General features: G+C 42.7%; 1 protein-coding gene and 1 pseudogene across 8 annotated transcripts; both read right to left on the bottom strand.

The window, feature by feature from the left end:
* Positions 1-391: 391 nt before the first annotated feature.
* Positions 392-9,502, bottom strand: HNRNPH1 (heterogeneous nuclear ribonucleoprotein H1). Of its 8 annotated transcripts, none has more exons than XM_061149660.1 (14): positions 9,377-9,502; positions 8,763-8,918; positions 7,322-7,477; positions 6,969-7,112; positions 5,371-5,509; positions 4,249-4,427; positions 4,098-4,169; positions 3,908-4,041; positions 3,626-3,761; positions 3,182-3,241; positions 3,030-3,089; positions 2,242-2,334; positions 1,739-1,788; positions 971-1,146 (listed from the first exon to the last, which is right to left on the bottom strand). In XM_061149660.1, exons 2-13 carry the CDS (start codon positions 8,857-8,859, stop codon positions 1,739-1,741), a joined length of 1,320 nt encoding a protein of 439 aa, XP_061005643.1. In that variant the 5' UTR covers positions 8,860-8,918; positions 9,377-9,502; the 3' UTR covers positions 971-1,146. The 8 variants fall into 8 exon arrangements, with proteins under 8 accessions (XP_061005638.1, XP_061005640.1, XP_061005639.1 ...); XM_061149659.1 differs by having other exon boundaries at positions 3,000-3,089; positions 9,377-9,501; XM_061149655.1 differs by lacking the exon at positions 1,739-1,788 and having other exon boundaries at positions 392-1,146; positions 3,000-3,089.
* Positions 9,503-10,664: 1,162 nt separating this feature from the next.
* LOC133061657 (tubulin alpha-1 chain-like) lies at positions 10,665-12,935 on the bottom strand (annotated as a pseudogene).
* Positions 12,936-13,182: the final 247 nt, after the last annotated feature.

The raw sequence follows: 13,182 nt of genomic DNA, 5'->3' as shown, positions 1-13,182 counted from the left end.
AAGGCAGCTCATGGAAGCAAAATGCAAAAGATGCCACAAGAGTGCCTCTGGCACTTCCTCAGCCACGCTCAAAACGCTTCCAGACACGCAGAGCATAGCCGAGGACACTTCCGCCTCCCCCTTGGCCTTGTGCAAGTGCTTGGCAAGTCAGGGGCAATTCAGATCACGTCCTGTGCAGCCCGGCCAAACACACACCTTCCACGGGCCCCCAAAGCTTAATTTACCTTCAGTTGTACTGGAAGGAGAAGTCTGAAGACATCTACACAACATCCACAACTGCCAAGCCTGTCTGCCACAGCCAGAGATGCGGGTCACTGTTCACCTACGCCCCAGGCAGCAATAAAGCACCAAGAAACAGTCCACATGACACTGAAGCACAGACCAGACAAAGTGCAGTTTCTAAAAGGAAGATTTATTCGACAAGTTTCACTTAGCGCAATACACCTAAAAGGAAAATCACAATACAATGAAAAATTTAACTCAAGGCCTCAGAATTTCATACAAACACCAAGACCAAAATCCTAAAGTATTGGTATTGCGTGTCAAATTTCCCCCATTAACTTAAAAAAAAAAAGCTTAAACTTACGTGCCATAGAGGTTATTAAATGAAACTAGAATTAACAAACATGCCAAATGTTTCACTTTTAATTGTAGACACAGCTCCTATATTGAGTTTTACAAAAAAGCATGTCTTTCAACATGCATCCAGACAGTGTTCAATGTAATGTGATGTAAGAGCAACATTTAACATAATTCAACTGCTTTAACCTAAATACACTTACTGCTTAAGTACATCCTACAATAGAACTAACTTGAGAAAAGCTGAAAATTATTTAACAGTAATAGTTTACCCAACCTAGTTGTTACATCCTAGATGAATGTGTTCAAAAATACTGAACCTTAAGTCTTTAAAACAATCCTGATTTCCACTTAGAGTAAGCATAAATCACAAGCTTGTATTGCAAAACTGTTAAAACTTAAGTTTTTCTTTTAAAAAAAGTTGACCAAGGTCAGCAATCAGGATCGATCACATCCCCCATCCACCACTCATACTGGACATGCCAGACATCCCTCCCATTCCGTTCACGCCCACAGACGTTCGGCTCCCGCTACTGTAGTAGCTGCTGTTCACTGCTCCTTGGCTGCCTGCAAAGAGATCAATGTGACAAGTCAGGATGAGTATCAGATTAGCAGTCAACTAAAATATAGCATTCCAAAAAAAAGTTTAAAAAGTATACGAGTACAAAGGGCTGCTGTCCAAGTGGCGAGAAGCATGTTTGGGAAAAGGGACTCCCGACTCCAAACAAGTCTCAATAAACCCCTTTTCTCTGCAGTACCAACTTGCCAGACTCGTGTGCTACCATTTACTTGGATGCTTCAGGATCAACGTTGAAAAAAGTTTAAAGGAAAACTAGTGTTTTTCAAAAATTGCAAAATTACTTCATGTTGTTTTTAAAGCTAAACAAAGCATTTTAAAAAAAATTTACCGTAAACATTCACAATGTGTCCATCGAATGGCATGTATGAATAGGGAGCACAGGGGCAATCTCTTGCTTTTCCTATTCATGGTGGGCAGGAAGTGAGACAACAAAGTTGGACTAAAGGCAACTCACTGTGCCCAAGATGGCAGCCTCCATGGAGTTAAATAAGAGCCATTGACTGCTATAGAAAGTGTTATTACAACATATCAATATTTGCTATTGGGAATTTAAATTATATTTTTTGAGAAAATATTTACCTATGCAATGTTTGATTGAAAATCACTGGAGTTTTCCTGTAAAACTTGGTCTGCAAAAGGATTTTGTAGGGTAAGACTATAATACCAAAATCACCATTCTTTAGACCAACTGAAAAAATTAATTAATAAAACCAATCCTAGGTTAACTGACTAGTAAATACGGTCTTGAACCCAACCACCATTCTAAATTCTCCCTCCATCTAACATGGATTTACTGCTAACAAAAAGACAGAAAAAGAGAACGACTTTAATGTTTTAACAAACGGAGGCAGATGTTTTCTGGCTCGACATTATTCAAAGTTGCAATATTGACTATTTTGAATTCATAGAATACTTCCCCCTCCCAATGATTGATTCTGAAAATTAAGCTATTTGAATATTTATATTAGGATCAAGAACATATATTTAATAACCCAATTTTACCAAAAAAGGAGCCTGAACATTCCCAACTAAAGAAACCTGCCTGAAGCTTATTCTAAGTATATTAAAAAAAAAACACTTACCATATCCACTCATGCTGCTCTGGCCACCATAGCCGCCTCCATAACCACCACTCAGCTGCTGGCTGGCCGGGCCACCATAACTGGACTGGTTTGCTGTTAAGTTAAGAGAACATTAGAACTTTGTTTCTTAAGTAATGTGGTACCTGGTGGTACCCGGCTTGTAATTCTAAATCTATTATTTTCCAGTCTTGATCTTAACATCACTAGAACCCGCTGTACCACCTTCTGCCTATTACCTATGATCAGACTACCTTTCTGTCCATCATATGAGCTAGTCAAACACTTAAAAACCACAAGGCCAAAAATAAACACATCAGCAGGACTGAATCCACGTTTCCTTAAGTAGAGGCATTTTGACAACACCTTATGAAACTGCTTAATTGGATTTAATGGGATTTTCCCCCATGATTCCATATATTAAGGGTGTTTCAATACACAGGTATCACTGAACACCTAATTATGCCCAACAATTTATTTTGATCCTGTGCTTTTTTGCTAAATATTTTAGGCTTATACTTCATACTTAAACAATTCAACTAGTTTCTTTCTACAGTCCCCTCCCCCAAAAGTACTTCAACCAACTTATCTATTCTAAGCATTTTATGTAACTCACAAACATTTAATGCATACTATTCAAATCAAAACTTTTCTTTGCCTAAATTTTGCTAAACCCCTTATATATAAATTAACTTAACTTATATAAATTGACTTATATAAATATAAATGTTTTGGTTTTTAAAAAAACTAACGATATTTACACAAGCCCATGCCTCCCATCATTTGGCTACCATAAGCACCACCGCTTGCTCCTGCTGTAGAATTCAAGAAGAGTTCTACATATCTGTGTTCTGAAATGAGAGAAAAGGCATACAAGGTTAGCTTAAAAAAAAGACACTAAAGTGATATTTACACAAACCCATGCCTCCTAGCATTTGGCTACCGTAAGCACCACCGCTTGCTCCTGCTGTAGAATTCAAGAAGAGTTCTACATATCTGTGTTCTGAAATGAGAAAAAAACAGTTTGAAAATGTTTGTTGGTGAAAGAAAGATAAGCTCTTTTAAATTCTTTTAAGTTGATCTGTGAACTTATTACTTTTTGTAAAAAAATTCTAGCTGCTTGTTCTCAGGTGATTTACTTCATGCAGGTTTTTTAAAAAGCAGTCAAGCATTCATCTATATCGCTTAAGTCTGTCAATCAAGCATATACCTTAAGTCAGTGTTCTTATCAAAGTCGTTTTAGTCATACCACCCAAGAAGTTTTTAAAGATCCACAGAACCCTATCCCTGGATTAAAAAATTTTCACATCCTCAGTATTCCTCTGTTATAATCATTAGTCACACAACTATCTGTAAAGAGACCCCAAAATCCTTAAATCGCACTTACGCATATTTGCTTTGTCTTTTGACATAGCTGCCACAGCATCTTCATGAGTTGCAAACTCGACATCTGCTTCACCAGTTACTCTGCCATCAGGACCAATTTCAATATGTACTCTCACAGGGTTGAGTGGTGAAAAAAACTAAATACAAGGTATTTCAAAGAATCAAAATCAAACCTTGTTAAAAGTAACAAAATTTTAACATGCTGCTTCACTTAAGTAGAACAACAACCATGTTTTTACTGCTGTACTGAAATAGACAATTTATCAATCTATTCTCCACTTACATTATAAATGTCATTCTCAGTAGCTCTGTAAGGTAATCCCCGCATGTGTACACAGTGTCCTGTTGTGCTCTGGAAAGTAGAGCCACCATCCCCGTATCTGTGATCTGACATTCCTGAAAAACAGTAATTGAGGTCTAGATGAACAAGAGTGTAAGTATCCCTCAGAAGAGAAATTCAATTCTTACCTTACCTCTTCCAAATCTATCTGACCCAAATCCATAGCCATCATTATAGCCATTATAATCATCATAGCCTCCATAACCTGAAAGACAAAACGTACTATCACTACATGAAAACACTCATAAAGAACAGACCTCATGACACTTGCACAGTCCACATACCTCCACCATAAGCACCACGCCTCATCCTTTCAAAGCCAGCTCCTCTTCCAATGCTGTTATACCCTCTGCCAGCCCCAGGTCTGTCATAGGGACCTGGTCGCTGCATGGCCATAAGTTTTCGTGGTGGATCATAGTGAGTTCTAACTTCAGCTCGACTGCTCTTAAAGATTTCGATATACCTAAAGCATTGTTCATGAGGAAGGGGGGTGGGGAAGGGAGAGAACACATTAGTTCATTTCATACAGGTATTTAGTTACACAAGAAAACAATGAAGTCATAGCCATGAAACTGACTAATATTTAAAGCCAGATTTCTTATATTTGCATAGGCAATGACCAGAAATTCACTCAATTTTAAGATTTAATGTAAACTTTATGAGAAAAATGTCCTCCTCTGAGGCAGAGTGCCCAACCTTAGGGGTAGAGAGGAGCACTGTAAATGTCTTAGGAGGGAAAGAATTCCACTCAACTTTCAACATTTCATGTCTTAAATCCATTGGCATCATGTATAGCAAGTGGGCTAAAAAGCCAGCCTCCACCAACAGTCTAGCCCACACTACACATCTCTTTCCGCCAATAAATTCCCCAGCCTATGCTTTTAGTAGGAATCAGCATAGGTAAGCGCATGCTTCAATGAAAAATAGTCACAAGCAAAGAGAATAAAACCTTTTGTGACAATTTCTTGAAAGCTATGCTTATTAATACATATGCAGAATATTTATACAGCAAGAAAGTTTGTTGCATTTCAACTTTAAAAACAAGATCAGAAAGTATCACATTTTCTTATGGTAATATTAATTTACTAGGTGGGTGTTATTACAGCTAAAGCCAGGTTTGCATTAACATTTTTAAAACCATAGTCTCTCAACTCCACTGACTGGGGTTAATTAGGAATCTTACAAAATTGTGAAGTAGATCAAATTAACTGGGGACAATTTTTAAATCTAAAATTTAATCTCAAAGTACTATCGGACTTTGACACTGGACAAGTTTGAAAATTGTGGCAAAATATCAAATAGACTATGAAATCAGATTTTCTTCCCTTGATTCTAAGCAGAGAGAATATGGATTTAATTGTTTACCATAAGAAAAGTGACAAATCCAACCAACCATCCATCCCCACCTGTGCCCTATTCTTTCCTTGTGTTTCTTTAGAGCCTTTTCAGCTATTTCCTGTGAAGCAAACTGCACGAAGGCCTCCCCCGTACTCCTCCCCTGGAAGTCCACCGGCAATGTTATCCCATTTGGCACGATTTCCAACCCTTCAACCCAAGGACAAATAACCCCAGTAGGGGGGCAATATTAACATCACAAGCCCAGAAATGATTCTTCTTATAGCTTTAAATAAACCAGAATTTTAACTTTAGGTGAATGGTATGCTTTCAACAAGTACTCTTTAAAAAAGCATTGCAGTAATATGAAGTTCCATTATTACAAACTATAACTCAATTCTTAACACATCCCATGACATGGTATACAAGAAAAAACTCTGAACACAGGATGCATTAAGAATTCAACAATTAAGAACACTTATTTATCTATGCAACTTAATGTTGAATTATACAAGAATTATACACATTTTCAAGCATTAAATACAATAGTTTTGCTAAATTCAAAGATACACCTTTTACCTCATTTCATATTTTTCAATGTTTTAAAGTTAGTGGAACTTCAATTTTTAAAAATTACATATTTAAACATTTTATATACAGATTGAAACATTGCTTAGTCATACAATTGACAAACATACAATCTAAGCTTTCAACAAACAACTGATCTAACACAGCACAATCATGCACTCTTATTCTCTAACAGTAGTATGATTCACTTCTGGAAATTCCGTCTATGAAAAATCCTTTCCGTGGATACATTCCCAAGCTTACAAAAAGGACTTAAAGCACTTTCCTAGAAGATATGAAATTATGTTCATATTTAACGATGTTGACAGATAGCATTCAATTCTCACCAATTTAGACAAAAACAGTAAAAATAGACTTGATTTCAAAAATTCTGGCAAAACATTAGGACTTGATACATATCTAATAGTCAAAATTTTAATACATACTACACTAAACCATGAAAGGATTTGTTAATTCCAATTTATAACATCATGAATATTAAGCAACAATATTTAAAATATACGCTCTAACATTCTGCTAAACATTCAAATACTTTAGGCCCAAAACAATTTCAAAACACTTTCTGTACTTCAGATAACTAAAACTACATTCAACCTACACTTCCTCTCAGTAAGTTTAAGTCCCTGGCTAAAACCAATTATTTCCCTACGTTTTTTTCTTGCATAAACAGAATGAGATCATTAGAGACATTTCTGGCCCCAGTACCTACTGTGTCTTACAATATAGACACCTGCCATAAATTACAACAGCCTAACATACTATTCTAATGTTAAGGGATCTTACCTTTAACTTGAAGTATTTTGCTGAACAGCAATGTGAGAAAGTAGTTAAGTTGTTGAGGACAATCCTCAAAGATCTACTCTGAACTACAATACTAAATATAAGCAAAGTTAGCATTTTGGAAATAATTAATCCACCTTTAAGATGGGCTTAAATTATTTGAAGGTCTCCAGGAAGCAGAAAACATCTGCATATACTCACAACCTATTTAAATATCTAAGCTTCTCAACTTTTAAGTCTATTCAATGACATGTTGCCAGCTGCTAGCCAGAACTCACTGCTCAACAACACGACTACATACCTGAGAAGAACTGAACAATTTCTTCCTTGCTACATCCAAAGGGGAGTCCTCTAAGCCGTACAAAGCCATCATTGGCCGTGTCAGGACTATTTGGACCAGTATGCTTCAACACCCAATCCATTTCAACGTTGTTTGACTTGAATACTGAAAGAGGTGCTTAGAATTAGTCAACTTCGGAAACTTACAGAACAACGTTCAGACTTCCTGGGTCTTTAGATAATCTAGGAAGAGCTGCCATAAACTCTTAGATGACCATTTCCATGCGGTCAAATACCTAAAATTCAGAAGGGGTAAGATAGATTTCTATTTGTTTAATGTTTTATTTACTGTTACTAGGGCAATGTAAATCAAACCTTCAACATATCTGTGTCCCATAGTTTCTCTGTCTTTTTTCAGGGCCAATTTGACTTCATCTTCTGATTCAAGTTCAACAAAAGCCTCGCCACTCGGTCTGCCTTCTCTGGTGTAGATGAAACGAATACCTTGAGCCCCATTTTGAATTTTGCAGTCTGCAAAGAAAACAACCGTTAATACAGAATTTAAAACTAAAAACCACCTCTGGGTGATACAGATGAAATGCCTATACATACCCCCACTACAAAGCAAATCATTTGCAAAACCTAGAATGAGCAACATTATTACTAACTCCTAAGGTGTCTTAGTAATTAAGCAGTTTTCCTCTCATGACCAAACTTTATTACCCTAAATGCATTCCCAATCCATCAAGAAAATCCAATATTCAAAGCCATTTCTTACCGAACTTATCTCCAACTCATTACTCAAGTGTGTCCATTAAACATACTTTTAATAATAACTCCTCAGCACATTTTTCAATCTGGACTTTGTGATTTTATGGTCTTTTCTGAATACACTTGATTTGGACTTTTGATTCGAGGTATTTGATAGTTTTACCTTACTAGAAGCAACATCAGTTTCTTGCTCAAATCCGAACTGCAGGGCCAATACTCACCTGAAAGGGGATCAATGTTACCAAGCTAAAATGCTCCAAACGCACAGCTGAAGCCAAACCCAGTCTTGCTCACTGCAAGGTGGCTTCCAATGTACTTGCTTCTTGTTTTACAGGTCGTTTTCCGTTACATACACTAAATTCAGATAGTAAGTCAATACTACAAATATCCTTCCAACCTGTAAATTTCTTCCAAATATTATCTTTCAGTCTAATCTTACACTAATAATGAGAACAAGGGCATTTAGCAGACATTCAAGGAAACCTACATACTGGAAAAAAGCTACACAGGCAAGAAAACTTTCCTGGGTTTCAGTGCCCTCAACTGTAAAGTGAGCCGACCACGAATTCTTCAATTACCAAATCCTGATTAGGAAAACTGTCTTAAATTCAGAAGCGATATTTTCTTTTTCCGAAACAGAATGCCCCTTTTCAAATCAATAACCAAATTTGAAAACTGTTAGCAGTTTAAATTTGTAAGGTATTTGCTCAGCTGCTCGGCAAATTTTTCCAAGATTCCGGGGAAAATCCGGTCTATCCCCATTTATCCTTTCTAAGAAAAGACATCCACAGAAAAATACTTAAAAAAGATAAACAAAAATTCCGCCAGAGGCCGCATTCCCCCTAGGAGCGCCGGGCGGGTGGGGCTTTCGCAATTTCCATTGCGTAACCGCAGCCGGCTGGGCGCGCTGGACAACGGGAACAGTTGCCGCCCGCGCCCCACTAGGGGGCGCCACGGGCTCGGCCCCACCGTTGTCGCCGTCGCCTCCTCGCTCGCCCGTCCTGCGGCCTCGCGTGCTTAACTCCAGCCTCTGTTTCAGACTCACCAGAAAAAAACCGCTGCACTTCGTCTGCAGAGCAAGACCAAGGCAAGCCCCGGACCTTCACCACGAACCCCTCACCGCCTTCGGTGCCCAACATCATCGTCTCTTAGTGGGTGCTGGCGTCGAATCAGACTGCAAGACGGGGGATGGCAGTCAGACCTGGAGAAACGTTAAAATGAAACTGCCCTCCGCTCTCGAGACGGCCCGACTGCCCGCGGAGCCTCAGGATGGGTCGAGCCCGTGAGGACGTTCCGACCCAGGCGAATGTAACAACGAGTGCCCCACTTGCCAGCAGCCGGACGCCCGAAGCCGCTCTGCGCACCGGTTATCGTGGCCTCAAGCCGAGGGGGAACCCGGCCTAGCGCCAGCGTGGAGGCTAGGAAATGGCGGCGGTCGCTTCCGCTCCGCCTCCTCCGACATCTCACACAATAGAGTCGGCGCGGCCTGTAGGCCTCAGCGTCCTGCCGCAACTCGGAGAACCATTCCTGGCTCCTAACGGCAGCCTGCACCTTGCCAAAGACCCTCACGCTCTACACAGACCTAGGGGAAAGCAATCCTCGCAAAACTGACAGCCTCGGGCGACGCTGGGTGGTAAACAGCGAACAACAAACACTCACCTGCTCACACAACTTCAGCGCGGCAGAGACGAAATGGCTAGTGGGCGCCTGCGCAACCTAAATAAGGCCCTTTGAACAAGCTCTGCGCACGCGCACCCAGGTGCCCGCACCGCCCTCTTGCGTCACACAGAGCTCGGACGCATGCGTAGTTTAACGAGCCGGCCCACTCCAGCCAGCTAATTATTATTCGCATGCGTATTTGGTTCAGCCCCGCCCATCTCCTTAAACACACTGGGCTGTTTTGCGCCTGCGCCTTACCGCGATTAGCGAGCCTTAGCGGTTTAATTTAGTTTCTCGCGCGTGCGTCTTCCTTCAAACTGCTCTCGACTTACCCGTCAGAAGGGGGAGGGGAATGGCGGCGGCCAGTTCTTTATAGGAACTGTGTAACAGTTTCGGGCTCTGGGTTGTGATGAGGTGTCCCTAGCGTGTTATCCACAGTCCTTGACCGACCTGGAGGTACAGAGGCTCCCCGCCCTCGCGACGCCAGTACTCCTCCCTAGATTCAGTCCGTGACCAACCGGGCGCTGCGGAACGGCATATTTATGCGCCCGAAGCCACCCCCGCGGCGCCCGGAGCGCATCCGAGGCCTTACTGCCCCTTACCTGCCGCTGTTGGGCCTGGGGCTTGGACCCACGCGGGGTCTCCGTGCCCGTGCCTCAGTCCCGTACCCCACTTTTGCCCTAACGAACTCCCACCCTGCGACCCCCGCTTCCTCGCCTGGGGTCAGCCGGCGGGGCGCTCGCACGAGAGTGGGGCGCCTCGTGAGCGCAGGCTGAGCCGCCCATGCGAGCCCGACTTACCTCTCTCGAGCAGGTTCCCGCTTAATTCTCCCAAAGCTAAGCAGATAACCGTTATGGCTTCCCCCGAGGTGGGTCACCCCGTGTGCTCATATGACACCAGTGATGTTCGAGACTAGTGATAATTCCTGATTTCCTGCAGCACTGCAGAAACGGACCATTCCTGTTGCCTCCAGTCCTCCCCTTGTCTGATCCCAGTTGTCCTCACAGCACAGGTCTGTCTGAGTACCACCATGGGTAGATACAAGTAAAACATGTTTTCGCCCCTGCAATGGTGTAGAAGCCACATCCAGTTTTTGGGTTTTTGTTTTTTGTTTTTTCTTAAAATCTACTTTTGAGACAGGACAGGAGTCTTACAGATACACATGGAAAAGCCAACCCATGATCACCGTTGAAAGCGAGGACAATGTAGTCAAAAGTTTTTATGCCTGTCAGCTAGCTAATGCTGAAGCTCTGAGTATGACATGCTATAGGGCTCAAAGGAATGGTAATTAGTATTCCTCTACTTCTTCCTCTGCCTCTCCTTCAACAGAATCCACACAACCTCATAATCCTTCTGGAGGGCAGCCATGTCCTCACAGGCCTCAGAAAACTCTCCTTCCTCCATGCCCTCACCCACGTACCAGTGAACCAAGGCATGCTTGGCATGCATCAGGTCAAACTTGTGGTCCAGGCAAGCCCAGGCCTCAGCGATGGCTGTGATGTTGCTCAGCATGCACATAGCTCACTTTTTTTTGGCCAAGTCTCCAACAGGTACCTCAGTGGGAGGCTGGTAATTAATGCTAACCTCTTGAGAAACCTATATGCAGATCAGGAAGCAAAAGTTAGAACTGGACATGGACCAACAGACTGGTTCCAAATTGGAAAAGGAGTACGTCAAGCCTGTATATTGTCACAGAGTACATCATGCTCTGTATATGCAGAGTACATCATGAGAAATGCTGGGCGGGAAGAAGCACAAGCTGGAATCAAGATTGCTGGGAGAAATATCAATAACCTCAGATATGCAGATGACACCACCCTTATGGCAGAAAGTGAAGGGGAACTAAAAAACCTCTTGATGAAAGTGAAAGAGGAGAGTGAAAAAGTTCGTTTAAAGCTCAACATTCAGAAAACTAAGATCATGGCATCTGGTCCCATCACTTCATGGCAAATAGATGGGGAGACAGTGGAAACAGTGTCAGACTTTATTTTGGGGGGCTCCAAAATCACTGCAGATGGTGATTGCAGCCATGAAATTAAAAGACGCTTACTCCTTGGAAGGAAAGTTATGACCAACCTAGATAGCATAATAAAAAGCAGAGACATTACTTTGCCAACAAAGGTCCATCTGGTCAAGGCTATGGTTTTTCCAGTGGTCATGTATGGATGTGAGAGTTGGACTGTGAAGAAAGCTGAGCACCGAAAAATTGATGCTTTTGAACTGTGGTGTTGGAGAAGACTCTTGAGAGTCCCTTGGACTGCAAGGAGATCCAACCAGTCCATCCTGAAGGAGATCAGTCCTGGGTGTTCATTGGAGGACTGATGCTGACGCTGAAACTCCAATACTTTGGCCACCTCATGTGAAGAGTTGACTCACTGAAAAAGACGCTGATGCTTGGAGGGATTGGGGGCAGGAGGAGAAGGGGACGACAGAAGATGAGATGGCTGGATGGCATCACCGACTCGATGGACATGAGTTTGACTAAGCTCCAGGAGTTTGTGGTGGACAGGGAGGCCTGGCGTGCTGCAATTCATGGGGTCACAAAGAGTCGGACATGACTGAGCGACTGAACTAAACCGAACTGGAAGCCAGTGGAACACCAATCCACAAACTGGATGCTATGCTTGGCCTTGATGGTGGCAGTGGCAGCATTGACATCTTTGGGAACAACATCACCACAGTACAACAGGAGGAGCAAGCCATGTATTTACCATGGCGAGGGTTGTATTTCACCATCTGGGTGGCTGGCTCAAAGCAAGCATTGGTGCTCTCTGCTACAGAAAGCTGTTTATGGTAGGCTTTCTCAGCAGAGATGACAGGGGATGACAGAGATGACAGATGTGGCCCGAGGGAAGTGGATGTGGGGATACGGCACCAGGTTGGTCTGAAACTCTGTCCGATCCACATTCAGGATTCCATCAAACCTCAGGGAAGCAGTGATGGAGGACACTATCTGGCTAAGAAGGAGGTTAAGATTCATGTAGGTTGGGCACTCAATATCAAGATTTCTACGACAGATGTCATGGATGGCCTGATTGTCTACCATGAAGGCACAATCAGAGTGCCCCAGGATGGTGTGGGTGGTGAGGATGGAGTTGTAGGGCTCAATTGCTGCAGTGGAAACCTGGGGGGCTGGGTAAATGGAGAACTCCAGCTTGGACTTCTTGCCATGATCCACAGAGAGACATTCCATCAGCAGGGAGGTGAGCCCAGAACCCGTCCCCCCACCAAAGCTGTGGAAAACCGAGAGGCCCTGAAGACCTGTGCACTGGTCAGCCAGTTTCCAAATTCGGCCCAAGACAAGGTCAGTGATTTCCTTGCCAATGGTGTCATAACCTCGGGTATAGCTATTGGCAGCATCTTCTTTGCCAGTGATGAGTTGCTCAGGGTGGAAGAGCTGGCGGTAGGTGCCAGTGCGAACCTCATCAATGACTCTGGGTTCCAAGTCTACAAACACTGCTCTGGGCATGTGCTTGCCAGCACCTGTCTCACTGAAGAAGGTGTTGAAGGAGTCCTGTCCCCCAACTGTCTTGTCACTTGGCATCTGGCCATCAGGCTGGATGCCGTGTTCCAGGCAGTAGAGCTCCCAGCAGGTAGTAGAGCTCCCAGCAGGTAGTGTGGATCTGGACACCAGCCTGGCCAACGCGGATGGAGATGCACTCACATGAGGGATACAGATCAGCAGGCAACAGAAGTAGACACCGGTCCTGGTCACCGTCCCCAACAAGCTAAGAGTCAAGGTAAGTAACACACTCCATTATCCAGTTTTAACAGGTTTGAGAAAACTAGAGAGGAAATGGAATACA

The sequence above is a fragment of the Dama dama genome, chromosome 9, assembly GCF_033118175.1.
Source record: "Dama dama isolate Ldn47 chromosome 9, ASM3311817v1, whole genome shotgun sequence".
Lineage (NCBI taxonomy): Eukaryota > Metazoa > Chordata > Mammalia > Artiodactyla > Cervidae > Dama > Dama dama.
The sequence above is the reverse complement of the archived record's forward strand: the minus strand, read 5'-3'. Positions and strand labels throughout refer to the sequence as shown.

What these genes read in the sequence shown, in the direction of transcription:
- HNRNPH1 (XM_061149655.1), bottom strand. Translation starts at nt 8,859, where the DNA reads ATGATGTTGGGCACCGAAGGCGGTGAGGGGTTCGTGGTGAAGGTCCGG. An exon ending in GCGTGGTGCTTATGGTGGAG is followed by an intron (nt 4,170 to 4,248) that starts GTATGTGGACTG and finishes TTTGTCTTTCAG; the next exon opens with GTTATGGAGGCTATGATGAT. An exon ending in GAGCAGCATGAGTGGATATG is followed by an intron (nt 1,147 to 2,241) that starts GTAAGTGTTTTT and finishes ATCTCTTTGCAG; the next exon opens with GCAGCCAAGGAGCAGTGAAC.